Genomic DNA, 27,465 nt, shown 5'->3' on the forward strand with positions numbered 1-27,465 from the left:
ATCCGAACATCAGAAGAACGCCCCGCGTCCTGATCCCTGCTAGAGCGCGCCTATTTCAGCAGAAGCGCTCTGGGTGGGCAGAGCTGCCGCGTCGTCCGCCGGCCCGCCCGAGTCGTTCGTTTCCTCAGGAAACATGACATCAGCCCTTTTGTGGAACTGAGCACAGAAAGAGAGGGGGAGGTGAGAAAAAGGGGGCCCTGCCTTGCCCAGCCCTCCTCCCGCCCTGGTAGCCGCTTCGGGCTGGCGGCTGGGTGTCGCTCTTGGGGCACGCCTTCCGCCGAGGAGAACAAAACAAGCCCCGCTTCCGAGGCTTGAGCCAGGCCAGCTCGGGTGGGAGACGAGCGCGACAGGCGGGAAAGACAGACGCCAGAACAACCCCCGCCACCAACTCCACATTCGCAGCGTTCGCCAGGTAAGGGCCGGGCGCGTCCCGCTTCTCGACCGAGCGCCTCCAAAGCCAGCCGGGAATGCCGGGTTGCCGCAGCCCTGCTTCTCCTCGCGGGAAAGCTTCGCGTGCAAGAACGCCCGGAGGTGCTCGTCTTCCTTACGTTGCCGCAGAAGTCCTCCAGATCTAGATTTACTTGCTGATTTTTACAGTTAGGCGGCGGTCACTTCCGCAGCACGACGGTTCAGACCTCTGTGCATGCTCCAGCACATGGAACGTGCTTTTTCCGCCTGTGTAAAACGGCAATCAGACAGTGTGTGTGTGTGTGTGGGGGGGAAGGCAGCTTCGTTGTCCAGTGTGCCTGACCCGCACCCCATTCTGTTAACAGTGGTGTTTTCTCATCTTTTGGGATGCATAGTGACAACTCTGCCAATTTGGGTTAGGGTTATTGCTAACTAACTAACTAATTAATTAAGGCACTGTTTCAAATATTTCACATATTTCAGATGGGAAGTAAAAGCGGGATAGCTTTATGCAGCCACCCATTTGTACAGCTTTTGCCTTTGTGTGTATATTTTCATGATCTAAAGATTATTCTCATTTTGAAGTAAGGGGGGCTAAGGGAAAAAAATCTAAAGTCTTTCTCGCACTTACTGGTTAATCTAGAGTTTTAGTATGGGAGGGATGTGTGAAAGATACATGGGTGTGTTTATTCTTGGTTGATAAACTTGGGCCTCACTGTTCGGATTGGCTGGCCCTGCCTTCAAAGCAGGAAATCCGGAGCTTCCCAGCAGGTGGTTCTCCTGCTTCTGCGTCAAGATTTTCAACTACTACGTAGAGTTTAGTTACTTCTCAGACAACTCCCTGAAATACTCACCCCCCTTTCCAGATTCTGAGATCTGTAGTCCAAAAAAGTAATCTTTATAAACCCCGTCAAAGCAGAATCCCTATCCCGGTTAATTGAGCTCGGTGTCAAACTTCTTTTGCCATTAGGGAATTTGTCCTAACACTGAACCTGAATCTCTCCTTCAGTTCTTTTAAGCCCATCTTACAGTGGACACAGTACTCCAGCTGACATCTTAACCAGCTGATGGTATTGTAACACAGTGGCACCATGGAATGTATAGTGTAGCAGCAGCAGCCACCACCCTGATGTGCTATATAAGTGGCAACACTCTGCTGAAATTTTGTTGGCATTAAGTGTGTGGCTCTAGAGCAACATGTTAGGTAAGCTCCTGATCTGCATAACAGAAGGTGCTTTTGTTCATAGATGCATACCTTGAGGTTATTACTTTTATTGTTGCAATTGTAAACTGCCAGTCATGTTCAGTGACAGTTATATCCTTAATGAGGATGCTTGAGTGCAACCCTCAGGCCTAGTTACACCAGAATTTCAAAAGAGCTGAACATGTTAGGTCCCTGTTGCAGGCAAGGGGCTGGGCCTGGTGAATGGAGGAGACATGGATGTGGCTATTGACTTTGACTGCAAGGCATGGGTACATCCTATGAGGATAGGGTCCACTTTCCAGTGAAGTAACTGGTAAAGCTCCCTTAGACTGTCATGGAGATAAATTGTTGTTGAATGAAGGGGGAGTATGGGAGAGGGAATTAACCTCTTTGTGCACTGTGTGTTGTTTTCAAAAAAGAAACTTTTATTTTATTCATTATTCTGACTTTCATGCCACTCTATACTACTTGAAGCACTATCTGGGTGATTTACAACATAATTAGGCAAGGATTTTATATTTATGTTATATATAAACTGACCAGAGTAGACACATTCTAGATGGACTGTGTATAAATCTACTAAATAAATAAATAAGGAACACTTTACCACCACCCCTGCTCTTAACAGCAGCAAAGGAGAAATGTCAGCATAACTGCATTTTGTGCTCAATTGCAGAATCTGTTTCCAGTAACCACTTAGTTTCTTGAGTTCTATATTCTATTCTGTTCTGTTCCTTGCCATCAGTCATTCTCACAACACATCCTACATAATGTATTGTAACACAGGAACTGAGACTGAGAGTTGGTGAATTGCTGTTTTTAAGTCCAGCTCAGTGTACCCAGAAGAATGTTTGATTATTCTAGGAAATTTCTTTTCATGAATTGCCAAAGCTTGTGCCAAGAATTTTTCAGACCACACTAAGGAATGAAAACTCAGCATTTAAGCCTATTGCAGAAAGGTACTGGCCAGTTAATAATGTGAGGTGTGGCACTGCTGCACAGAGTTAGTATCATCATGCCATGTCTAGTTACAGTACCTCTGTACTTAAGAATTTGAATAGCTATTTAGTTCTAAAGGATATCCATTTATGGTAAAGTATGCTATTACTCAATGGTCTGATAATTACATGAGTGTCTGTTTTCCTTCCTCAGTAGACCAAGCTTGGAAAATTTTTGACTGCAACTGAGTATAATCTATAAAATCTTGGTATAACAACCACAATAAAATGTTGAGTTTCCTTCATGGCATTTTGTGTACGTTGAGCTATTTAAATTTTGGAGGGTCACACTTTTATCTGCAGTGTGAGAATATTGATGATTGGCCTGAAGATTTCCTGTGTCAGGGACCCTCAGCCTGGACAAGTTACTTTTCCAGAATCTAACTCCCCAAATTCCCCCATCCAGCACAGTGGTAAACTATCCACATTGTTTGACTACTGTATTTGTAGTCCTAACCAAAAAACAAAACAGAAAAAAGGGGAAAAGGGAGGGTAACATTTAAAAAAAAATCTCATGAGACCAGTTTACCTAATTTACCCATAGAATGCAGCAAGAAAGCAAGCTCATGGTGGCAGTACTGGCACATCGGGGTGAGCTTTCGTGAGATGGAAGGGAGCTAGCCCCCCCCCCTTACTGCCTTTCGGCTCAACTGGGTCTGCTCTGGGTATGTACTGCTTTGTGGGGGTGGAGCCCACAAAGCTCCTTCCTTGCCTTTTCCTATAGCTGTCATTTAGCCAGCTTCAGTGGCTTTCCTTTTTTGTTGTTAAATCAAGTACCCTATTTTTCCATGTATAAAATGACACTTTTCCCTTAAATAATTAGACAAAAAAATTGATGGTTGTTTTATACAAGGAAGGCAGCCACTTTTCCCTGCCTTTTGCGAAGCCAGGGGGCTTAGCAAAAAAGGAAGGGAAGGTTCCCTTCGGGTAAAGCAGCCATGAAAGGGCTGCACAATCGCAGCCCCTTGATCCTGAAGCCCTTTCATGGCTGCTCTATCCACTTCCGAAGCCCCGCGGAGCTTAGAAAATGGGTAACGCAGCCGTGAAAGGGCTTCAGGATAAAAAAAGTGTGATCCTGAAGCAGCCGTGAAAGGGCTTCAGGATCAAAGGGCTGCAATTGTACAGCCCTTTCAAAGCTTCGTTACCCACTTCCTAAGCCCTGTGGGGCTTAGGAAGTGGGTAAAGCAGCCATGAAAGGGATTCAGGATCTAAGGGCTGCAATTGTGCAGCCTTTACCCAGACAGCGTTCCCATCCTTTTTGCTAAGCCCTGTAGCTTAGCAAAAGGAAGGGAAAAGCAGGGATCAAATTTGGGGTTAGAAAAAGGGGGGTGGTCATCTTATACATTGGGTCATCTTATAAACAGAAAAATACGGTAAGCAGCATATCAAAAGAGCAATACATCAGCTTAGCATTTATTTATTTTATTTTATTTTATTTATATCCCACCTATCTAGTTGTTTAAGACCACTCTAGCATAGTATTAGAATTGCAATGCATCTGCTAGGGAAATATTAAAAAAGAAAAAAAAGGAAATAGAAGAGGGTTTTCCCCCATCCTCCCTTTCAATGTCACAACCCACTATTAAGTCACAGGGTTGTCACCTCTGAAAACACACCCACAGCTCCATTTTGATGTGAACTAGTCATCCGCACAGGCTACCCAATGAGATAATTTGCTCTGTCATTTTTGTAGTGCTATGTATCAGGCCACTATCTCCCGGCTGTACTTCCTTACTTAGGAAGTATCTTCCTTCTGTATTTATTTATGCAGTTAGTTTAACTGAGGTCACTGTCTGGTTGATGCTGACTTCACTAACAGCTGATGTGAGATCTTTGCCCTCTTGTTTGTTCCAGGCCACCATCTCCAAATGAACACTAGAGCGTTTTGTAACTGTGGTTAGTGATTATATACCTAAAGGGAGAGGAGCAAATCTTCCAGCATACTAGGGAAGAGGGCAGATACGGATAAAAGAGAATCCACAGCTCCCTGTGATTTATTCCACTTCAACTCCCATCACCAGTCATAACAAACCATCATGTGCTATGAACAGCTTCTAAGAGGCTTGCCCATTGCCATCCTGACCACTATGAATGAATCCAATCTAGCAGAATGTGGGAAAGTTGCTGTTTTGGAATACGATTTCCAGAATCCCACAGCAAGCATGACCAGCAAACTCTTCTATTTGCTGTTGCTTCATTTCACTCAAGGCCAAAATGGAATAGGAGCCCCCACTGTGTTAAGATAATACATAGATAATGCATGCTGGAATAGCAGCTTTGGCATAGGAGATTTCTGCAAACACACCTACACAAAATTTCCTCAACTAAAAACTCTTCCCTAACAGATGCAATTGATGCAGCCGCCTAGAGTGGTCATATTGACCAGATAGGCGGGATATAAAAATATTGAAGACTAGCTTTCAAGTCTTGCCAGGATGAGACCAGTTTTTTCAGCTGGATGAATTACATACATTGGTGCTTCCTGAGACGTTATCTCTGTACATTCAGAAAATATTTGGGCCCTTCAAAAAGAGGTGCTTCCCCTGATGGACAGACATATAACAATTCTGGTGTGACAAAGTGTATAGGCTCTTTGAAAGCCAGGTTTTCTGATTACTTGACAGATCCACACCCAAAGAAGTACTACCACTATTGATTATTTTTTTTACTTAGTGTAACTGCTGGATAGCTCAGGGGCTTAGCTGTCTGGCTGTGGAGCCAGAGGTTGAGAGTTCAGTTCTAAGGGGCTGGACTGAAAGAACCATACGGTCCTTTCCAGTTCTGCAGTACAAGGGTTATTCAAAGGGTTATCGCCTGATTAATAATTGCAGTTGTGTACTGTCAAGTCAATTCTGTCTTCAGCATGTTCTAGGTATAAAATACTCAAAAATACCATGACCTTCTTCTGAGGGTGCTCTGAGACTGTGTAGCTTGCCCAAGGCCATGCAGGCTGGCTGTTCTCTTTCAGCAGAAATCACTTGAAGCTCTGGCTTACTGGTACTCCTCTTTCAGCTTAATTAGGCTTGTCATAGGTTTTATACAACGTATTATAGAAGACAGTATAAAAACGAAAATAAATACACATACTCTACAAAATTACTAATATTGGCGAGTCTTCTGTGGGGCTCTGCTATTTCATCCCCATCTCCATTTTCTCTCTGAGCCAACATACCTTCCCCTCCTGAGAAATGACTCCTGGTCCAGGTGCAAAAATGTCACAAAACCTAAAGTTACAAAGATGGTGGTGAATATAAGAATGATGAGAATTTGACATCTGCTTGAGATAATCTAATGTAAACTGCAGCTGTGCAGGTTGTTAGACTGAGCACAAGGGCATTGCAGTCAATTCTGCACTAGTAGGAAACCAAGGAAAGCCCTACTCAGCCTGCTCCCACAGTTCTGTAACTCAACCTGGCAGGCCTGCCAATCCCCCTTCTTGTTCTTGACCTTGCTCAGAAGATCTTGTTTTGGGAGGCTTTCGGTCATCGTCTGCTTTGATTTTCTTTCATCTGGGTTTTTTAACTGAATACCTATCATTTTAAAACTGTATTTTTACTACTATTTTAGTTGCATAACAAGCCCTTTCGTGGAGGCATTTTGCCATGAAAAGCAGGGTAGAAATACTTAAAATAGTTGTAAGGGATGTAGACGGAACATAGAAATGGAGTGAAGTAAGCTGTATTGAAGTTAAATCCTGCATTCCTTTCTCCATTGCTCTCTTCTAAATATGATTGTGTATGTATCACTCTCAAATGATCTGTCTTCTGTTTTGCAAATATATGATCCATGCAAAAAAGAGGAGGGAGATGTAAAAAAGCAGATATCCAAATGAATTTGGTATTTGCAGTTACTAGTGTTTTCTTCGCTCATATTCTTCAATGCCTCAGGGAGGAATCCCAACCCTAGCTTGTGTGTCAAATGTGAGCCTGGGCCACCTGTTCCAGAAACTTTATTTTTCTCCCAATTGATGGTTTAGTTGATGATTAGTCAACTGTGCGTTTGGATAATGCCCAGTGTGCTTAATTTAGCCCTGTTTTCAGGATCATTAGGAGGTCTTTTCCTACTCCTTGGTTGCTTCATTTCAGAGAAATGAATGGAACCTAAAAGTGATACTGACACAAAGGAGGACTACATAAATTCAACATCATTCAAAATCTATGGTCTCCATTGTGAAAGCAAGCAATTTTACCAGAAAGGTGCAACTAACCATAGACTTTACTCTGCAATCAGGCTACATGGACAGTGTCAGCAAATCAGTCTCAAGCCCCCTGACATCCTAATCTGCAAAATGTGAAATTTATTCTTTGTTTGTTTAAAATATTCATATGCCCCCTTTCTCCTAAAGGATCCAAGGTGGCTTAAAGTATTAAAAGAGTAAAAGTTGAAAGTTAAATAATAAATTATTACAATATTAAAAAAGCATTAGACAGATATATTAACATTCATAAATAAGAGGAGTATTAAAAGTTCAAGTTATGGATGGTTCTTTAGAACCAGAAGCTAGAAAAGTTATTTTCTTAAGTCTGTACCTTTCACAATACCCAGTTAGCTGGGGGATTTTTAAGAATTATGGTCACAGCAAGTAATGTTACCAAACTCTATACAGAACCATGAATGATATAGCAAGAATACAGCATTTGCCTTGTACTGCAGCTGAAATGGGAAAGCCAAACTAGACAGACTTGATGGTTAGAAGGGGCAAGTCCTCAACTGTCAACCCATCGCTACACAACTGGCCCCTTGGTTTTGTGATTGGTCAATAGGAGGGGAACAAAGCGTTTGTTTACATTCTGATTACTCAGACATGAAGACAATGGAAACAAATGCTAATGTGCTTTCTCCTCCTCCTAATAACAAGAAACATTAAGCATCTGTACTAGACTATTATATTGGCTATACATGAGAACAAGATCCTTAGAAGTTGCTCTTGGTAGTTCAGAACACATGCTTACCCTCGGATTTATACTGATTACTATGCAAAACCTCATCTTGCTTGTACAGCTGCCCTGAAACAACGGGTGAATGAAAAATAGGAATCAGGAAATCTGATTTTCTGATTTCAGTATCAGATGTATTTTCAGTTGCTTAGTACAACCCTGTTATCTCATAACTTCTTAGAATTGAAGCAATTTTGTTTGCTATTAGATTGACCTGATGTTAGGATCTCTAATACACAGGCACATCTGGCCCTAGTCAATTGTAGGCATCCTGTCATCTCCCCTCCCCCATTAAGGAAATTTGATTCAATACAAATCAGGACTTTGGATTTTAGTGCCTGGTGAATCTAATACAGTACAAATGAAATCAAATGGAAGTAAAGAGCAGGGAATGATGTTATAAAGATTCAAATAAAGCTGTGTGATTAGTTATCCTTTTCGTATGCAAGGTGACTTTAGAAGATTCTTGCATACTCAGGGCTTTCCACCAGCATGGCACAACATTTTCTCAGAATACTTTAAAAAAAATTCAGTAGCACTGTTGTTTCAGATAAATGTATTGCAGTTTTCTGTAGACATGTAGCTGGATTTCTTATGTTATCATGAAGATTCATTAGAGGCAGGAGAAGTAGTTTCTTGAACTAACCTCAAAATACCTAAGAATATTATGCAGAACAAATGGCAACAGTGGTAAGTGGCTGGCTGGCTGACAGCATTTGTGCTAACATTCAAAACAGTCTCTACCATTTTAGAATCTGTCCACACTGGTCCAGACTGCACTTGCATGTGTTTCTACTTAGATCAAGCCATCCTTCCCCTTCAAGAACTGTCATGCACCTTTCTTGGCATGCTCCTTGTTTAGCCTGTTCAGCTGGGTGATAGTAGCCTTCGGCAGCCTCTAATTTCAACTGCTATTATGGTTACAGATTGAGAAAAAAAGTATGGGGAAAATGAGGGAAGTTAAACAGGGAGGAGGAAGGGAAAAATGGAACAGACATCAACAGAGGGAGAGAGCAGTGACGTATTTAAAAAAATCCACTTCCCCGGCCCTCTGCAAATGACCAGGAGAAGCACTTAATTGACAGCTGTTTGGGCTACAAGGGATCATTTGATGTTCAGATAAGATGAGGATGCCAAATGGCACATAGTTCCTTCCCCTGACTTCAACAGACCTTTTGTAGCCTGATCCACCCCACACCCAAAATGGCCAGTCTGACCCTTATTATGTTTTTCCTCTGTATTTTATTGAGAAGGACAAACTATAACTTGCCCTGCATTCACTGTCATATGCTCAAGTTTGAACAGGGATAACTAAAGCCTTTGAACTTTGCCACAGTTTGTGTTGTGCTCTGTTTTGTGCACTTCATTCACACTCATACCTTTGCTGGTTATCTGCTCTTCATGGGTTGCGATAGGGAGGAGGGGAAAGACAAACCAACTTTCATTGGATTCTGCATCAAAACCTCTTCATACTTACCAGGGAGCTTACTAATTCATCACAGTTGATCATAAAAGATTGAAGTGCCTTCTCCAAGCTTTAGAAAAAAAAATCCTTCAAATTATTGGGAGATGCTCCTAGTTTTCAGTGAGCACAAAGGCTAAACCCAAAGCCAAAAAAGGAAAGTTTGGGAAACATATGTGTCATAAAAGGAACTGCTTATGTTGAAATAACCTCTTGATCTCATCATTGTGGCCCTGGGGCATGTGGAAGTTTCATCTTGTCAATGCTACTTGCAGCCCTTGGACTCATTTTTTAATATGCTCATAATCTTCATGATTGTGCATCTGTAAGAAATAGTTCTTCGGCTATATTCTCTCTGTTGTAAGCCAGGGCTGGCCTTCTTCCTGCGCTGTTTACTGAGCTCCTGCCCCAGCAGAAAGAAATGAGAGACTCTGAGCCACATCTCCTTTTAAGGTAATCCAAGCCTCCTAGCTGGAATGACTTGGCCAAGCGGGGAGGGAGGCAGATGTCAGAACGCTCACTTGCAGAGTACTGAGGAGGAAAGACTGTGATGAGATAGACAACTGAGGCAAATATTTATTTAAACAGGGAAGATATCATTCCAACCGGAAAGTTGCCGACTTTTCTTAAAATTTCCTGCAACAGTTGATTCCATGCTGTTACTTTTTAAAATGAGTAAGTGGCTAAAGCAAACCTAATACGCCCAGCAGGCATGAAAAGAAGACAACAACTTTTTACTCAGCCCATGCTCTTCCATCGGGGCTGGTGGCCTTCTGCCAGAGTTGGGGAACATTTGTTTTTATCTCTGGCTGTGGGTTTCTGGGATTTGTAGTCCAAATACAACATTTTTCCATCTCTGCCCTCTGCAAGGAAGCCAGGCTGATGAGTTGGTATAGAGAAATGCCTCTGGTGATATATATCAAGATGCATTCAAGGTTGTGGATACTTGTGGAGACTCCCTCTTCATGGCACAAGGGACAAATCCAACATTTCTACTTATACAAGCCACTGTACCACTTATCATAATCTAATCAGACTAGGTGTTGCTTCCATTGGTGCTTATGCAACGGCTGGCAGTATAACACTCCTGTCCTCTACTTACTTCCCTGACATTGGATCCAAACCATGTGTTACACTAACCCAGAACTTAAGTATTAGGAAAATAGGTTGCTAGGAAGGGGTATGCTCATGTACCTTGAAGCAGAATAATTGTATAGAAGGGGGAATTTCAGTAGGGTTGGGGGAGATTACTCATAAGGGAATCCCCTTGTTTACACAACCTTTCGTGCTGTAAGAACTTCTTCTTTTGGGCACATGGCCATTCCACTTGCGGTCACCCAGCAGCATTAAAACTTGCCTTTTTGTATAGTGCTGTTTTTTTGTTTGTTTTGGAAGAGTACTTCACCTTTAACAACTGTACAGTGTGTACACTCTTTCCTAATTTGACAGTAGAGTGACACAGAAAGCTTTATCTGACTAGTTTGTTTTATGTAACTATGAAATGTCCAAGAGTCATGCTGAGAAAAAACAGTGCCCAGCTTACCCATCTTGCTTTAAATCTTAGGGGTGGGGGGATTGTCTATACAGACTTTGTATACAAGTTTAGATTCTGTCTTTTTCGTGTCAGTCATTGCTGAGGAAAATTGAGATACAGTATGTGTTCCTCAAGGTCAATGGTATATGATTATGGAAGCACCAATCCCTAAACTTCTGAAGGGACACAACTGCCCCTTCCTGATCTACACCATTGCTTCTTTGTCTGTCTACTTAGAATGAATTGATCAATGTAATATACTGCTTTTCTCCTAAATTGGAACCCGAGACAGCTTACAGTACAGTTGTACAGTGGATAATTAAAATACAATAAATGTACCAACACTAAAATAGAATTAAATGCAACATGTTATTAAAATACAATTAAAATATTGATGCTGTCTTGTCTTTAAAAAATCCAACAAATCAGTTCAAATCTAGTGATTTGAACCTTTTAATTGCTGCAAGTCTGCCTGAATTTAAAAAAAAAATCTGTGCCTAGCAACAGAAGGACATCAGGGAGCAGGCAAACCTAGCCTCTTTTGGCAAAGAGTTGCAGATCCTTGGAGTGACCTGGGAGAAGGAAGCCCTGGTGCAACCATTTTCAGGATTACAAAACACAGTTGAATTTTATCCATGCTTTCTTAAATAGAAGCCACAACACAACAGATTTCATGCATTCAGAGCACAGTTGGAGATATTTCAAAAGCGGAATAGGCATGCACACTTTCTTGGGACAATTGTGCAAAAACAGACTGAATTTGGGTGTTTGTTCTAGAGTGCCTTCAGGATGCAGCAAGGGGCTACTTTTCACCCTTGTGGTGGAGTAGCACCAAAGTGGATCCTTTGTATCCCATTCACCCTTTGTTGGGTTAAAAAATAAGATCAGCAATGTCAGTTGAAGAAAGGATAAGTCAAATTGAAAGTAATACAGTACACGGATCTGCTGGTTCCAGAAGCGTTTTTGCATCTAGGCTATTCTTCTTCTTTCTTCTCTCAGTTTAATTGACTAAACTTCTAGCAGTGAGTATGTGTGTGGTTGTGGAAGGGTGACTATGGGACCCCTGCAGGTCATAGCGATTTGTATTTCACCTCCTACTCACAGTAATGTTATTTAAATGTTGATCCAGAGATGCACATACCTGGGGGTGCAATGGGTTGGAATGTCTCCTAAAGGCTACAGGATGAGTTGGTGCTGATCTGCATGTCCTTCCTTGGGTACAGAACAGAGCAGGAGACTCCTGCACACTCCTAAGACAGAGCACTTGAGTTTAAATGCCTTGTTCAAAGAGAATATTATTATTGGGGGTGGGGGAGAGGGAGAGAATGAGCTTCTACGTTTAGCAACTGTGCAAGTCAGGACATTGCTGGTTGTGTGCCTGATCTATAGTGACAATCAGATTAACATTTGTCTGGGTATTATGTTACCCCGTGGGTGCCACTGTCAGCCATTTTTTTCCTTGTAGAATAACTGGTCTCTTTTTTCAGATTTAGCAAGTAGTAATCCAACATGTTAGATGGAAATAAATGAATAGAACTAACCTGTATTCAGAAAGTTAAATCTGGTCACAGACCTATCCAAGGCACCTCTTAGCTCGACTCCTAATAGCTAGATATCACTTTCCAGGATATAAATTAACTAACTGACCCATGAAAAGGAAACAAATAACAATACGGTACAGAACGGTATGTCATGGCAGATGGAGTGATGGTGGAGCCAAAGCATAAATGTCTACATTAAATGTTAAACAAGCCAGTGCATGGCCTGACTTTAGACAAGGGTATCTTGACTTTAAATGCCTGATAAATCAAATTGACACCCAGCGCCTCTTAATGTATAGCATATGCATTTTGTTGCTAATATAAGCAAACAAATAAAGATCTGCAAAGACATGTCTACGCGGTTGTCAGGCTGCAATTCAGAATTTTGCTTTTTACTCGTAACATTCCAAACCAAGCAGCAGTGAGGCAAAGGCAGCTTCTCCCACCCTATTGTTTTTATGTCTTCTGCCATCACGTGATCCACAGTTTCTGGACTGTTGTTTGCCTCAAAAGGTAGGGGAAGAGGGCTGGAAAGACAGGATGTCTTGGCTTCCATAGCATTGGGATTGTTAGGGCATCGCTGTTTAAAGGAATCTAGGATGCAACAATATTTATTTGTTAGATTTATACCCCACACCATCTGGCAATCAGGCCACACTTAGGGATTGATCGTCTTACATTATTTTTTTTCAAAATCTTCATCCCAAAAGATGTGGACAGTCTTGATATACAGGTATCTACAGAAGTACATTATTTCAAACATAGCATGAAATCCCTACTGTGTAATAAAGCAGGAATATGGACTGTGTGTCCAATGAGTGTGGGCCACATAAAGCTCTTTGAATCTTTGCCATCTATTCTAGTTAAGTGAAGCCCCACCCTCCACCATTGTGCGGCAATCAGAAGATGACATGACTATATTTGAATAAATGTAGATTGTTGTACATGAAAAAATAAAACATCCCCTGATAGTAAGCCCGAATGCATTTTTGGAGCAAAAATTAATATAAGACCCTGTCTTATTTTCGGGGAAACGCGGTAGGAGTGCATCAGTGAAATAGGCTACTGACTGTTGGGATCAAGTATAGTAGCTAGAGAACTCTAAATCTCCTTAATGAATGCATAGGGTCTGGAGCCGTAGTTTCTAACCCATGCACCTTCTGAAGGCGGCACATACTGCAGAAAAAGTGGAAACATGTGCACACACAGTGAAGTGACTAGCTGTCTACCTTGCTTCACAAGAAAGAAAGAAAGAAAGAAAGAAAGAAAGAAAGAAAGAAAGAAAGAAAGAACAATGCTATAATCTATTAATGTCTACAGCCGTTTAGTGCCTGCATACATACACTGCTTCCTCTATTGTAGATAAAGCATGCAGATGTGCATTTGCCTATATTCTGCCCATTTGAAGAATGGGGCACCTTTATCAAAAATGTTGCAATCCATTATTTATGCTCTCATTCCTATGCTAATTTTTGTGTATATATACACTGAAAAATGAACACAGAACAGTGCAAGATCAAACAAAAGTAGGGAGCAAAAAAACTGAGGGCCAGTGGCATGGACACAACCTGAGTTACACCGCCATCTGAGCTGCTGTCAGGCTCCAACCACTTCAGCCCATGCCATTAAAGCTTTCACATGCACAAGCGTCAGTCTTTCTTCAGGGTCTTCCTTAATTAATGATCCTTAGCAAGTGCTTTAAACACCCACTTGTCAATTCACGCTTAAGTTGAAAATGCATTCCTTCTCCCCTTAACTGGTCTTCTGGTAAACGAGTTTTCTTGTTTGTTCCTTTCACAGGATGCCAAACTGGGGTGGAGGAAAGAAGTGTGGTGTGTGCCAGAAAACAGTGTACTTTGCTGAGGAAGTGCAATGTGAAGGGAACAGTTTCCACAAGTCCTGTTTCTTGTGCAGTGAGTACAGCAGCGCAAAATTGCCTTGGCTTTTCTATCCATACGTTACATGTGCCAGATTATTTCTCTGTTCTTGCCAGCTTAACGAGTGAATCTGAAGATTCTTTCAGCTGTTGTCTGTGGTCCATGTGGGATGAGACGGGGCTCTTATGTTGTCACTTAGGTATCAGGTCTCTTGTTGCCCGCTTCTCACAGACATTAGTAAGAGGAAAGGAAGGGAAGATTATTAAAGATTTTCAGAGATTTTTATTGAGTATGACTACATGAAAGATTTGGGAATTTTTTGTATGCTTTATATGCCACCATTCTCCCGATAGGGGGACTCAACTACTGGAGGCTTTACATCTCTTTTGGAAAATAGGCATCTATCCAAAGTATTAATTACCTTCCCAATCATCTGTCATCGGGATTCCAGGATACATGGATTAATATGTTTCTGAGATGAAACTGAATGAATAGGACTTATCTACATTAAAAGTGTGTGTGTTTGTGTGTGGGGGGGGGTGTTGTTGCCACATTGGTTAATCTTATTTGGATCATGTGTAAGCAAACAACTCATTTTCAGAGGTTTTGGCTATGCACAGAGTTTCAATATTTGTATCTGTTTTTAGAGAGGTAGCTATGCAGCAAAACCAACTAAGAGTTTTTGTGGCAAAGTAAATGCATTCATATGCTTGATCCCATCTTGCAAATGTATATAAATGTAACGTTATGGGGAAGCAAGGGAGTTGGACTTGTGAGGTCAGAGGAAAATGGAAAGCACAAGCTATAAAAATTGCATGGAAGCTTAATGATGACTACATATAGCAGTCCTGATGCAAAGGGAAAGATCGTCCATGAACAAACATGTGAATACAGATCCATATATACCTGTAACTAGAAGTGGCTTGTGCACTGGGACTGGGGTGGGGGGGCTCTGGCTCCCAAATTTGGAGGAGAAGGCTCCCTTTCTTGGTCACAAGTTGCCCTTACCTGCAACTTAGAACAATATTTCATGTGTGTGAGGAAGTGAGCTGTACTCTACGAAAGCTGATGCCACAATAAATATGCTTGCCCATAAGATGCTTCAAGACTATTATATTTGTACATAGCAAGATGTGTGCTAGTCATCAGGCTTTCTGATGATTCCCATAATATACTTAGCCAAGTGGCACACCTTCATTACCCTTGTGCTTTCAAACAGCAGGAGTTTGCAGCCACATTCACTTCAGATACAAGGTACTGCACTGGCTATTAAAAGGGCATATCTGGTGTTCCTGTGTACTGAGTAAAAGGTGCTGGTGGCTGTGTCTTTTTGAGAAAATTTCCCACCCAATTATGTCTGTCCAGCAAAGTTGCAGAGGAAGGTGCATTATAGTGGGTAAGGCTGCTATCCTCCCATACCATGGGGTAAAGGACTTTACCTCCAAGTTAACATCCTTAAAGGTAAAGGGAAAGGTTCCCCTTGACATTTAGTCCAGTCATGTAGGATCATCATCATCATCATTATCATTATTATTTTTAAAATAAGGAGATGGTAATGCTAAAGGATAGTTGAGAAATGCATGGGCTTCTCAGAAATCAAAAAAGGGCATGGTGCCAAAAATTTTGGGAACTGCTGACAATATCTGTATAGCAGTGGTCCCCAACCTTGGTTCTCCAGATGTTCTTGGACTACAACTCCCAGAAGCCTTCACCAGCACATCTGCTGGCCAGGATTTTTGGGAGTTGAAGTCCAAGAACATCTGGAGGCCCGAGGTTGGTGACCACTGCTGTATAGTATATTTATCTTTGGGGCCAAAGTTCCAAAGATCTTGTAATCCTTTCTATTCATACTAAATTCATGCATACAAATTAATTTACTAGGAACAGAAGACTGTCCAGATGTTTTTATACTACATCCTCCATCATGCCTTGGCACTGAGCTGTGCTGGTTCAGGCTGAGGAGAGGTGTAGTACTAGCAGCATCTGGAAAGTTGCACATTTCTTATTTCTGTTTTAGTAGTTCTCTTTGAGATTGTTACACACTGGCAACTGTTCTCTAGATATTATTATAAATCCAATCCTATTGTTAAAAATGTGTTCATAGCTATATTTGCAAGGATCCTGCCTATTGAAACAGAGAATTAAGAGTATAATCTCTTCAGATAGCTGGTATGCAGTTTTTTTAAAGGCCCTTTAAGATTTTTTTAAAAATTGTACTTGTGCATTGCTCCATACTGCATCTAATATTGAACTTTCTAATGCTGTAATTATTTTGATGGTACAGTGCTGTTGACCCCTTGTATCTGTTTTTGCTTTTGACAGCCACAAAGACATTATTTGGCTTTGAATAAGCTAAAAGCAGTAAGAGCAACAACCAAAAAAAGTCTGTTGTTTTGTGATTATCCACAAATTTCCTGAAGCTATGAAGAAACTGCCGTTTTTTTAATGCTGGACCTAAGCCAGAGCAACAGCTGGTTTGTAGCTTCATGCTGTTGTTGTCCTTTTTGTTTTTTTGACTGGTGACAGAGACTTCAGAAACAAAGTTATGTTGCCCTTCTAATGAACTTCAAAATCTTTAATTTGAACTAACCTCTGGTGCCTGTGATTGCTTCAGTCTACTTAGATCACAAGGAACAAGCGAGATCTGATGAGGGCAGCCTTAGCTATTGTTCACGTTTCTCCTTCATAATGCAGGAATAGGGGAATTGAGTCTTACATTTAAACAATCCTGGCTAGTAGGAAAACTACCTGAACAACAAAGAGCATGTAGTTGATGGGACATATTGCAGATATTGGTATAGGTGCTTTTTCTAGTCTTCTGTGCTACAATAATGTTTATTGTCCCTAAAAATGGAACTATATATCTTCATGTATTTTGTCCCTGTAAGTGAGAAGAAAAGAATTCAGAAGTTTTCTTGCTGCCAAGCAAGGTTATAAGCGTTGTGGGTCTTTTTTCTCATTTTGACATTTTTGCAAAAAAAATTGCAGAAGTAATTTTCTGCAAAAAACCACACACCTTATGTTATGCCAGAAAAAAACCTTTGTGTTTTGTGTTTTGCACAAAAGACTCATAATTTTCTGCCAAAAATACCAAACTTCCTACAATGTATGTATGCAATTTTACTTACACTGCTGCAGACCAAATAAATTAAAAAACAGGAGATTGGTCTTTTCATTCTTGGGCAGGAATGAAAAAAAATGTGTGTTCTGATATGTCAAGACTTCCTTTTTCATTGAGAACAAGACCATCTGTGGCTATTCTCTGTATCAGTACCTACATTTCCAGAAACAGGGAACAAGGCCTCAAATATCACATCATACGTACATCAGAGCACCCAAGACTACGTGGGAGTGCTGGCAACTGATTAACCATGGGCCGTTTTATCTTGTTTATGAGTCTCTTTAAAACCACTTTCCTGTTAAAATACATAGCATGGTGTAGGACAGCCCCAGTGAAATAAACCATAGAAGGGATTAAGCTGCTGCAAATCAACCTTTAAAACACACACACCCAAAGAATACAAGCCAACCACAGTTTTTATTAGTAGTCTGCTAGGAGACTTGGACAATCTTTAACTGCTCTGTATGAGAGTCAGGCTCCAGTTCTGTGTGGAAAGATAAATTGCCCATATATATCACTTTGCCTCGGAAGGTACTAAAAATGGACCACATTTGCCCTGAACAAGAGTCATGGTAAGTCACAGCAAAAATTGATGGGTTCCTGTTTCACTAATTATGACAACAGAGCAACAGGAGTTCATCTGATTCAACTGCAGGAAATGAAATTGTAAAAACAGAAGTGAGCTTGGGTTACATTAGATTTAGCCTGAAATGTGTGGAAGTGTTTAACAGCTGTTCATAACCCCTCCTCTACCCCCCACCATGAAGAAAATGTCTAGAGGTTTTGAGCTTTTCTGAGCTCATACCTATGGAATCTCAACATCAAAACATGAGAGTTGAAGGTCTGACTTCAAATAATGAAATAGCATTTTAGCAAGGAATTTGGCAATGGCTTCTGTAAGAACTGCACAAAGATCTGTTTTATGAATGGTCTGTTTTCTAAAAAGGTAGCAAGATTAGGAAGGAAAAGAAGGGCAAAACAGAGAAAGTATCTCTGAAAGATGGTGGTGCTGGCTCAGCAGTCCAGTTAAGATATGCTTGTTGAAATGGGGATACCTAAATGGTACTGACTTAACAGGACAATTGATCTGGGCGGGCCCAGAACTCCATTCCAGGCCAGTTAGAGACGTATGAGCTATTTTTGCTGGAAAAGGATTTCTGGCAGTCTTCGTTACATGCTGATTGCTCCACCTCTTCTTCCTCCTCTTACTTCTCTCCGCAGAGGTCTAAGTGTCAAGAGAGAAAAGCACCGTATTTGGTAATAAGGATGGGAAATTCAGTCTGGGATTCCCTTATTTAGTAGCTAGGTATAGAAGCTGCAGCTACTGTTGCTACTGTGGCATTCCTAGGGGAGGACTTGGTTTTGTTTCTGCATTCTTTAAGAGTAAGACAATGTATTTTGGATAAAGAAGGAACCTCTCGCCTCCTGAGATTTTTAAAGTGTGACTGATGTTGGCAGTTGCAAAGAGCAGTCTTTTTCAAGACTACTGACTGGACTCAAGAAGGGTCTAATTGATTTGCAGCTAGAAGCAGCTTAACATTAGCCCACTCTTCTTAGCTGCTTATGTAATTAGCTTCAGTTTTGGTCTTTCCCACCCTATCCAACTACTTTCTTTCCTCCACAACTTCTGTAGTTCTTTGATTCTAGCATCTAAAGCAAGAGGAGGGATGTTCAAATTAAAAGGCATATTTGGCAGCTATTAGGAAAAAAAAATCTGTTTTGTTTTGTTTTTGGCTACAATTCCCAGAATGGTCAAAAAAACTTAAGTGGAGTGCAGCCCCAAAAGTAGAGATGTGCCTACCAAAACCTAGCTTTTCTAAGCACCGGTATTTGGGAGGAAAATGTTCTTATACATAGTCAATTATTGGGTAACCTGTTTATTGAATAACTCAGGATCCAGCCTAGCAAAAGCATTAGTTTTAATTACGAGTTGATTAAGTATCTTCTTCCTCTTCACAATTCAGCCCACAACTTTTATGTGTAACATACACTTTCCTACAAATTCAGTGTTCGATTGCAATAATTGTCTACTGCCCTAGTTGTTCCAGCAGTAGGATTCTCTCTCCTGTTATATCTTTAATCTTGCAATTTATATTTGTTCATGGAACTTCTAAGGACAATAGTTTTGTAGCCTGACCCAGTCATAAAAACTTTACTTAGGTCCCCTGAGTACTGCACATGAGGGCATTCTGTTCAAGAGGAAGTTTCCTGTATAGAATTTAATTTGTGATTTGTTTTCTGCTGCATTTTGCCACCATTGCCAAAATATTTCATTCTTAACTACTTCACTTACTAATCAGAATTCTACTGCTGATTTAAACTTCCATAAAGTATAAGCTTTGAGAGCAAATTGCTTCTCATTAACAACATGATTGTGTTCCTGGGCTTAGGAACTGTCATTAATAACTGGGAATTTGCTGCCAAGACTTCTGTGTTGTTTTTTTTACACAAATGTGAATCTGGAGTAGGATCCTGGATGTCATATAAATGAGAGTGCAAAGCATGTGGTAGCTCAACAATAGATGAGGCTGAACCACAGCTCTGATCATCTGTAGTAAGAATAGCCAATGGTAAGGGATTATGAGAACTGCAGTCCAACAACCAGAGGATCACTGGTCTAAATGATAGTACATACAGCGGTGCCTCGCTAGACAGTTACCCTGTATGACAATTTTTTCACTAGACATCGGCTTTTTGCGATTGCTATAGCGATTCGCAAAACAGTGATTCCTATGGGGGAATTTCGCTGGGCAATGTTTGGTCCCTGCTTCGCAAACCGATTTTCGCTAGGCAACGATTTTGACAGCTCTCTCCGCGCTCGCAAACAGGTGTTTTCAGGACCTAAGCTTCGTAAGACAGCAATTTAAACAGCTGATCGGTGGTTTGCAAAGTGGCTTTCCTACGGTCGATCTTCACTAGACAATGACGATTCTTCCCCATTGGAACACATTAAACAGGTTTCAATGTATTCCAATGGGGAAATGCTTTTCGCTAGACAATGATTTCGCTAAACAGCAATTTCAGTGGAATGGATTATCATCATCTAGTGAGGCACCACTGTATAGGGAAAAGTGGGATAAACTGGACCTAATTATTAATGAAGCATGATATATGAGATCCATTTAGCTTACTGTATTGTCAGCCACACAATGTTCTTTCTTGAAGACTGAGATATGGTACTTTTCTAGTGTAATTTCCCTGTCAGTCTCCTCAGCTCCTAATCTGCTATTAGCCTTGTAGGGGAAAAACATTAAGAAATAATACTGGAGAAGAGGAAGTGGACTTGTCCAGGAAAGCTCACATTAAAATACAACAATTAGTCTTTAAGATGCCACAATGTTTTTCTCTTCCTTATTTTTCATTTTTCTTGTGTTTTTGCCCTGTATGCTAGCACAGACTAACATGGCTACCTGTTCTAAATCTACGACTATTGGAAAGATTAACCTACTTCTTCCAGAGCTGTAGACACAGCACCCAGCTACTTTTTAAAATATCATGCACTCATATGCATTAAAAAAAGTCTGATAATAGATTTCCCATATCAAGGACAAATGAACTGCTGCCTCTTTTATATGTTAGCCTCCGAGGATGACCTATGATTAGGAATATTGTGGGAGCTGTTGTACAACATCTGGGGAGGAGGCACCAAACTGCCTCTGCATGACCCACAGCTTGACCCTAGTCTGTTATTTGAGAGGCTACTTAGACACCTCCAGAGGCTACCTGTTTTAGAAACTCATGCATCACTTCTGATTGGTGCCTCTTCAATCTGCAGTGGTTTGTAAGAAGAACCTGGACAGCACCACAGTGGCTGTGCATGGAGAGGAGATCTACTGCAAGTCATGTTATGGGAAGAAGTATGGCCCAAAAGGCTATGGATACGGACAGGGAGCCGGGACTTTGAGTATGGACAAGGGGGAAGCACTGGGGATCAAACATGAAGGGTGAGTAATAATTTCTTCTGTCTCTTGAAGTCAAACTGAAAACAGTATTTTATTATTATTATCAATCCATCCCCCAACAGGATTTCCTCAGAGATGCAATTTCAGTGGGTATACCTCCCACAACAATCAGACTTATTTAAGTCTCTGTTTACCTTCTAACAACCAGTCACAAAACAAAGCAAGCTAAATGCAAGCATTAATTCAAGAGAATCTCATGCTGACAGATTCCCCTCCCCACTCTTCAGGTCTTTTGTTTCCTCTGCAAAGCACCTCCCCTGATTTATATGTTTTTGCAACCTGGGAAAAGCAGGCAGTTAGTCAGGAACTACTGTAATTCTCAAAGAAGTTTAAGCTTTAATCTCTGCATAGTATTCAATAGACCAAGAAAATCCCAATTTTTCCTGGGATTCTTGTACCAACAACATCTATTCAATAACCTGGAGATGATTTCTGTGAACCAATCTATTTTCACAAAACATTGGCAGTCTCTAGGACAGTGGTTCCCAACCATGTGTCCCTCAATGTTCTTGGACTATCACTGCCAGAAATCCTAGCCAGCACACCTACTGGTGAAGGCTTCTGGGAGTTTTAGATCGAGAACATGTGGGGCCCCAAGGTTGGGAACCCCTGCTTCTTCAGTATTGAGCTGAATGCATATGGACGCTATAGCCAGCCAGGTCTTTGTAGTGCAAAGAAACCATGGTGTTTAGGGTTGCTACTTAAGAATCATGCAAGAATTGTGCTTTATCCCTCACTTTACAGCCAAAATAAAATACAGTATGTATCAGTAGCTGGAGCTGTTACTGTTTTGGACTATGATTCCCAACCAGCATTCTGGGAGATATAGCTTAGATATACGTAGCTGTGCTATATCTGTTATGGCTCTTGAATTCTGATGAGACCCTTCTTTTCATCCCCACTCAGCCCAGTCACAACCTGAATTGTCCATCCCAAGTAATTTCCTCTCACACAGAGATTCCACAGACTCACACATAGGCAGACCACAAAGTGACTGGTTTCCTGTCTGGACTCCACAGGGCTCAGCCCCATCAGCCCACCAACAATCCCAATGCATCAAAAATGGCACAGAAGGTGGGAGGTGCTGATGGTTGTCCTCGCTGCGGACAAGCTGTCTATGCTGCCGAGAAGGTGGTTGGAGCAGGAAAGGTAAGAGCTCATTAACAGAAAGCCCGATCTGGAGCATTAGCTGAACTCTGATCATATATTAATTTGGAACAAGAAACGTCACAGGAAACTACAGATAACTGGGATTTCCTGATTTGTATGTCCAGGAAAGTATGCATTTATCACACGTTATAGTTATAACAATGTAAGACACATTAAAACTTGCTACGTGAGGCTGAGGAGCCTGACGCCAAGGGAGGCCTGGAAAGAAAGAACTAGAAACCAGGCCTTCTCAGCGGTGGCTCCTCGTCTCTGGAATAACCTACCTCCGGAGATTCGCGCTGCACCCTCGCTGGGTACTTTTAAGAACCAACTAAAAACATGGATGTTTAGGCAGGCCTTCCCTTCCAGTTAATTCCTGTCCTCTTTCCTTTTTTTCTCTCTTTATTTGATTTATTTTTATTTTTCCCATCTTATAGAATCATCTAATTAATTAATTGTTATAAATTTTTTAGAACTTGTTATCATTTGTTGTAAGCTGCCTAGAGTGGTCGAAATGACTAGATAGGCGGGGTATAAATACAATAAATACAATAAATAAATAAATAAATAAATAAATAAATAAATAAATAAATAAATAAATAAATAAATAAATAAATAAAATATACATGTACAAATTGATAGCCTGGGAAGCAGCTTTTCTACCTGTTCTACCTTTGGCATTTTAAAGCAGTTCACAAATTATTCTCTGTATACACACACATACAATATAAGCAGTTGTATTATTTTATTGAAGTATAAACTGCTGGTCTTTGGAACGCATTTGCTGTAGCATCTGATATATGCTATAAATAAATAGGGCCAAGCAATTACAATCACATATCAATGATAATTTAGGAAAATAGTTGGATAGATACATTCTCTTCCTTAGGTCCTAGCTGAACATTAAAGTGGGGGAACCTAGAAGTGTCCATTTGCAGTGAGCAGACACTGTTGTGTATTAATCTGCAAAACAAAACACCTCTTCCTTAAGAATATATTCTCAGATAAAATAACTTCATATAGTTTTTCAAGCTCTTCAATGTTTAGAAGCAGAATACTATTTTGTTTTTCAATGCATTTGGAATATTTTGGTAGAGGACTGCATTGAGATTACTTGCTAGCCTTCCATATTGCCGCTTGCGTATGCTGACCTAGTAAAACTAGGTACTTAGCAGCATGTAATGTAGAGGCCCCAAGTGTCACAGTTTACACTCTGCTTGCACTCCCCATGATTTGTCCTCTCTGTTGTCTTCAGTCATGGCACAAATCCTGTTTCCGATGTGCAAAGTGTGGCAAAAGCCTAGAGTCCACAACTTTGGCTGACAAGGATGGTGAAATCTACTGCAAAGGTAAGACTTGTTGTATTCACGAAATAACAAGTAAGACTTGTTATTCCAGAGGCCCCAGGTAGGTTGGGACAACTAGCAGCATGTGATGGTCAGTTGCTGGTGAATTGCAGAGGTTGGAAAGCTGCCTCTTGGAGTAATATTTACCCCCCCCCCCCGTAACAATCCCAAACTTCTGGCCACTTGCCAGAGGTATGCAAATACAGAAGGTTCCATCCTTCCCCAAATGGGCCTGGAGGATTAGGATACAAAATGTTGCAAAATATCCTGTGATATGATGAACTATTATTTAGGGGCACATCACCCAAGAAGGGAAGAGTGATTTGTCACTTTGCTTGCAACAGGCAGAGAATTCCCTAGTCTCTCTTTCCTAGCAAGTTCAGAGGACGGCAACAAGAGTGATCAGGGGAGTGAATACCAAGCCCTATGAGGAAAGACTGAAAGAAGTGGGCATGTTTAGCCTTGAGAAAAGAAGACTGAGGGGAGATCTGATAGCACTTTTCAAATACTTGAAAGGTTATCATAGAGAGGAGGGGCTGGATCTGTTCTCAGTCAACCCACAGTGCAGGACACGTAATAATGGGCTCAAGTCATAGGAAGCCAGATTTAGGATGAATATAAAGAGGAACAGTACAACAATGGAACTAATTACCTCAGAACGTGATGAGCACTCCAGCACTGGAGGCATTCAAGGGAAAATTGGACAACTTTCTGTCAGATCTGCTTTGATTTGGATTCCTGCATTGAACAAGGGGTTGGACTTGATGGCCTTAAAGGTCTCTTCCTGCTCAGTTATTCTATGATTCTACTTCAGTTTCCCTAACTGGAAATGATTCCTAACAACATTTATGTATGCAAAAAAGGGCAAGACAAAATATATGCCTGCACCCCCACATTCTGAGATGCCCTCAACACTTCCAATACAATTTTTACATTCCCAAATACTGGGGGGGGGGGCTGGAAGCAGAAGTGGTGGCGGAAGGGGGAATCCTGGGTACAGAGGTGCCTTGAGACCCCACTCCAGATCCTGGCCTGCTGCTTGTCGGGGTGCCAGCATTGTGGCTGCAGCTGCTTCCTCAGGTTGGCTGCGAGGGGGGAGTAGTGATCAGTGACTTATGGCTCACGTGCCCACAGAGGGGGCTCTGCATGCCAGCTGAGGCATGTGTGCCATAGGTTTGCCATCGCTGCTATATGGCTTACCCAGTAGGAGGGTTGGGTTTTTTTTTTAACTCAGCCATTCTTGCCACTTGTGATCTAACTGCTTTGTTCTTCTCCTTTCACACAGGCTGCTATGCCAAGAATTTTGGACCCAAAGGATTTGGCTTTGGGCAGGGAGCTGGAGCACTGGTCCATTCCCAGTGAAGAGCTGGCCATGGATATTCTTTTTCCAGCACTGAATGCTTCACTCATGCTGAGCTCTTACAGCCTCACAAAGACCAAGGGAACTTCAACAAACCCTGCAAATATATTCATAATACAGTGGTGCCTTGCTTGATGATTACCTCGTTAGATGAGGAAATCGCTTGACGATGAAGTTTTTGCGATTGCTTTTGCGATCAGAGAACGATGTTTTAATAGGCAATAATCACTTAACGGCGATCAGTTCCCTGCTTCGGGAACCAATTTTTTGCTTAACTACGATCCTTACAGCTGATCGTCGGGCCTTCAAAATGCCCGCCCGTTGTTTAAAATGGCTCCCCGCTGTGTTTTAGGATGGATTCCTCGCTTTACAGGCACCGAAAATGGCTGCCCTATGGAGGATCTTCGCTGGACGCTGAGGTATTTCGCCCATTGGAATGCATTGAACCAGTTTTCAATGCATTTCAATAGGCTTTTTTGTTTCGCTTGACGAGGATTTCGCTTAACAGCAATTTGAATGGAACGAATTATTCTCGTCAAGCGAGGCACCACTGTACAGCAACAGAATCTGCTGCTTTCCAGTGAATCACTGGTTCACCCTGTGTTTGCTAGCTAGCCAGCCAACCTATGGCCTTGCTCTGTAGGCCTCTAAGAACACTAAAAGTTTCCAGATACTTGTAATGGGCTCTAACCTGCCAGGTTCACATTCACTTAATGGCATCCATTAATATATACCTATGCTTTCAGCCATACTTGGAACTATAGCTAGCAGACAGCATATCCATCTCAGTATATGAAAGACTGCAACTGTTTCCCCTAGTATTGTCTCCCAAACAGGCGATTGTGTAGGGTATTTTTTGTGAAAACACGTCATAATATTGTGATTTCAAGTTACACAGTAGCTAGCAGTCTTATCAACAGTTCTCAAAATATCAAGGATGATTTTAAAATTATGGAGATAAAGAGGTGAAAAATATGAACTTGTTCAAATGCAAAAGCTGAAAGGAGGGGGAAGGAGCATTTAACTGTATAAATAAATATAGTACATTCCTAGAATTTTTAGAGGAAGCCTGGAGAAATATCAAACAGATTTTTTAAAATCTAGAATTCCAGTGCATCAACATATTCAGCAGTTAGTGGGCACTGATGCAGACCCTATTTTATGTATTTTGAGAGAAATCAGATTATACAAAAAATAAGCTGCCAAGGGCTGCTCTGTAATTGCCTTTTCTGTTGATGTTGCTCAGCATTTTTATTATTCCTAAAGGGTGCATGAATTCAGAGGCAAAAGGATTCCATCTTTTATCTGCTCTGTTATGGGACCATGGAAAATACAGGGTATGCTGCCACTTCAGGTTGCTGTCATTCCACTCTGTGTCACTTCCCCAGAAAAAAACGTTTAACAAAGTAGTAGTTTCCACTTCTCTCTCTGTGTGTAGGTGCCCCAGTCACACTGGAGAGATATGTTTTTCATCTCCCCATAATATAGGAGATCCCAAGAGAAGAAAAGAGGGCCTTTTCATTGCATAGATGCCCAAGTATTTTGTCCAAACCCAGCATTCTCATCAGGATCCATCATATCTGAACCATTTCCAGCAAGTTTTTAATGTACTAGGTGAATTCAGACAGTGATTACTCCAAGTCGTAGTGTAGAATTAAGATCAATGTGGTTTGGAATTTACCTTCTGGCTTCAGCTTTCATCCAAATACTGTATGGAACTCAAAGTTGACAGTCTCAGTTCTTCTTTTTGTACAAGCTCACTGTGAGCTTTGGGGTTTTCTGGTAAGGAAATTAATCTATGGCTGAAATCCTGTTCCTTAGCATAGTACTAAAGTAGGCCCATGGAGTCAATGACAATTTTAGTGAGACAAGTCCTCCATAGTTTTCCTTATTCTAATAGACTTACTCTAGTTGCAACTTACTTTTCTATGTTAAGTCACATAGTAAAGTAGACCCATATAAATAAACATTATTTGTGGAGGAACTGACTCACTAAATCCCCACTGATTCAGTCGTCCCACTCTAGTGCAACCTATTATGGTAAGCAACGGGATTTCAACGAATGTGTACCCTAATTTAATTTCAATCAGTTTTATGACAATTAATTCTAGTGTGAGCTGAATGCTTAGCCCTCCTTCTCCTTTTAGGATGCAGTCTGAGTAATTTTTTAATCTCCCTTTTAGGTGATTACCATGGAATTAGATTAAAATCAATGGTTCTTTACACACTTCTTAACCTGCATGCTAGAGAAACTGTAGTCGTAATATTTTTACCATATTTGTTATATACAAGAGCCGTGTTCAGGGAAAGTTCTACATAATTCAATAAAGCAGTAAAAAGGAATCAATGTGTCTGACTCTTCTCTAATCATGGAAGAGGAAACCTATCCATGTGGGAAACTCTTGCGTCTTTTAATCTCTAGAGCACCGATTTCAGATGTTTTTGGACTGCAACTCCCAGAAGCCCTTGCCAGCACAGCTAGAGGTAAAGGCTTCTGGGAGATGCAGTCCAAGAACATTTGGGGACCAAGGCTGGGAGGTCAAATCTGAAACCGGTCAGACCACAG

At 41.2% G+C, this 27,465-nt stretch overlaps 1 protein-coding gene across 1 annotated transcript; it reads left to right on the plus strand.

The window, feature by feature from the left end:
* The first annotated feature begins 242 nt into the window (after window positions 1-242).
* On the plus strand, window positions 243-27,242 carry CSRP1 (cysteine and glycine rich protein 1). The gene is made up of 6 exons (XM_020782576.3): window positions 243-412; window positions 13,885-13,997; window positions 20,858-21,026; window positions 22,064-22,193; window positions 23,449-23,542; window positions 24,825-27,242. The coding sequence occupies exons 2-6, from the start codon at window positions 13,886-13,888 to the stop codon at window positions 24,899-24,901; spliced, it is 582 nt and encodes a 193-aa protein (XP_020638235.1). The 5' UTR covers window positions 243-412; window position 13,885; the 3' UTR covers window positions 24,902-27,242.
* Window positions 27,243-27,465: the final 223 nt, after the last annotated feature.

The sequence above is a fragment of the Pogona vitticeps genome, chromosome 4 (assembly GCF_051106095.1).
Source record: "Pogona vitticeps strain Pit_001003342236 chromosome 4, PviZW2.1, whole genome shotgun sequence".
NCBI classification, from domain to species: domain Eukaryota; kingdom Metazoa; phylum Chordata; class Lepidosauria; order Squamata; family Agamidae; genus Pogona; species Pogona vitticeps.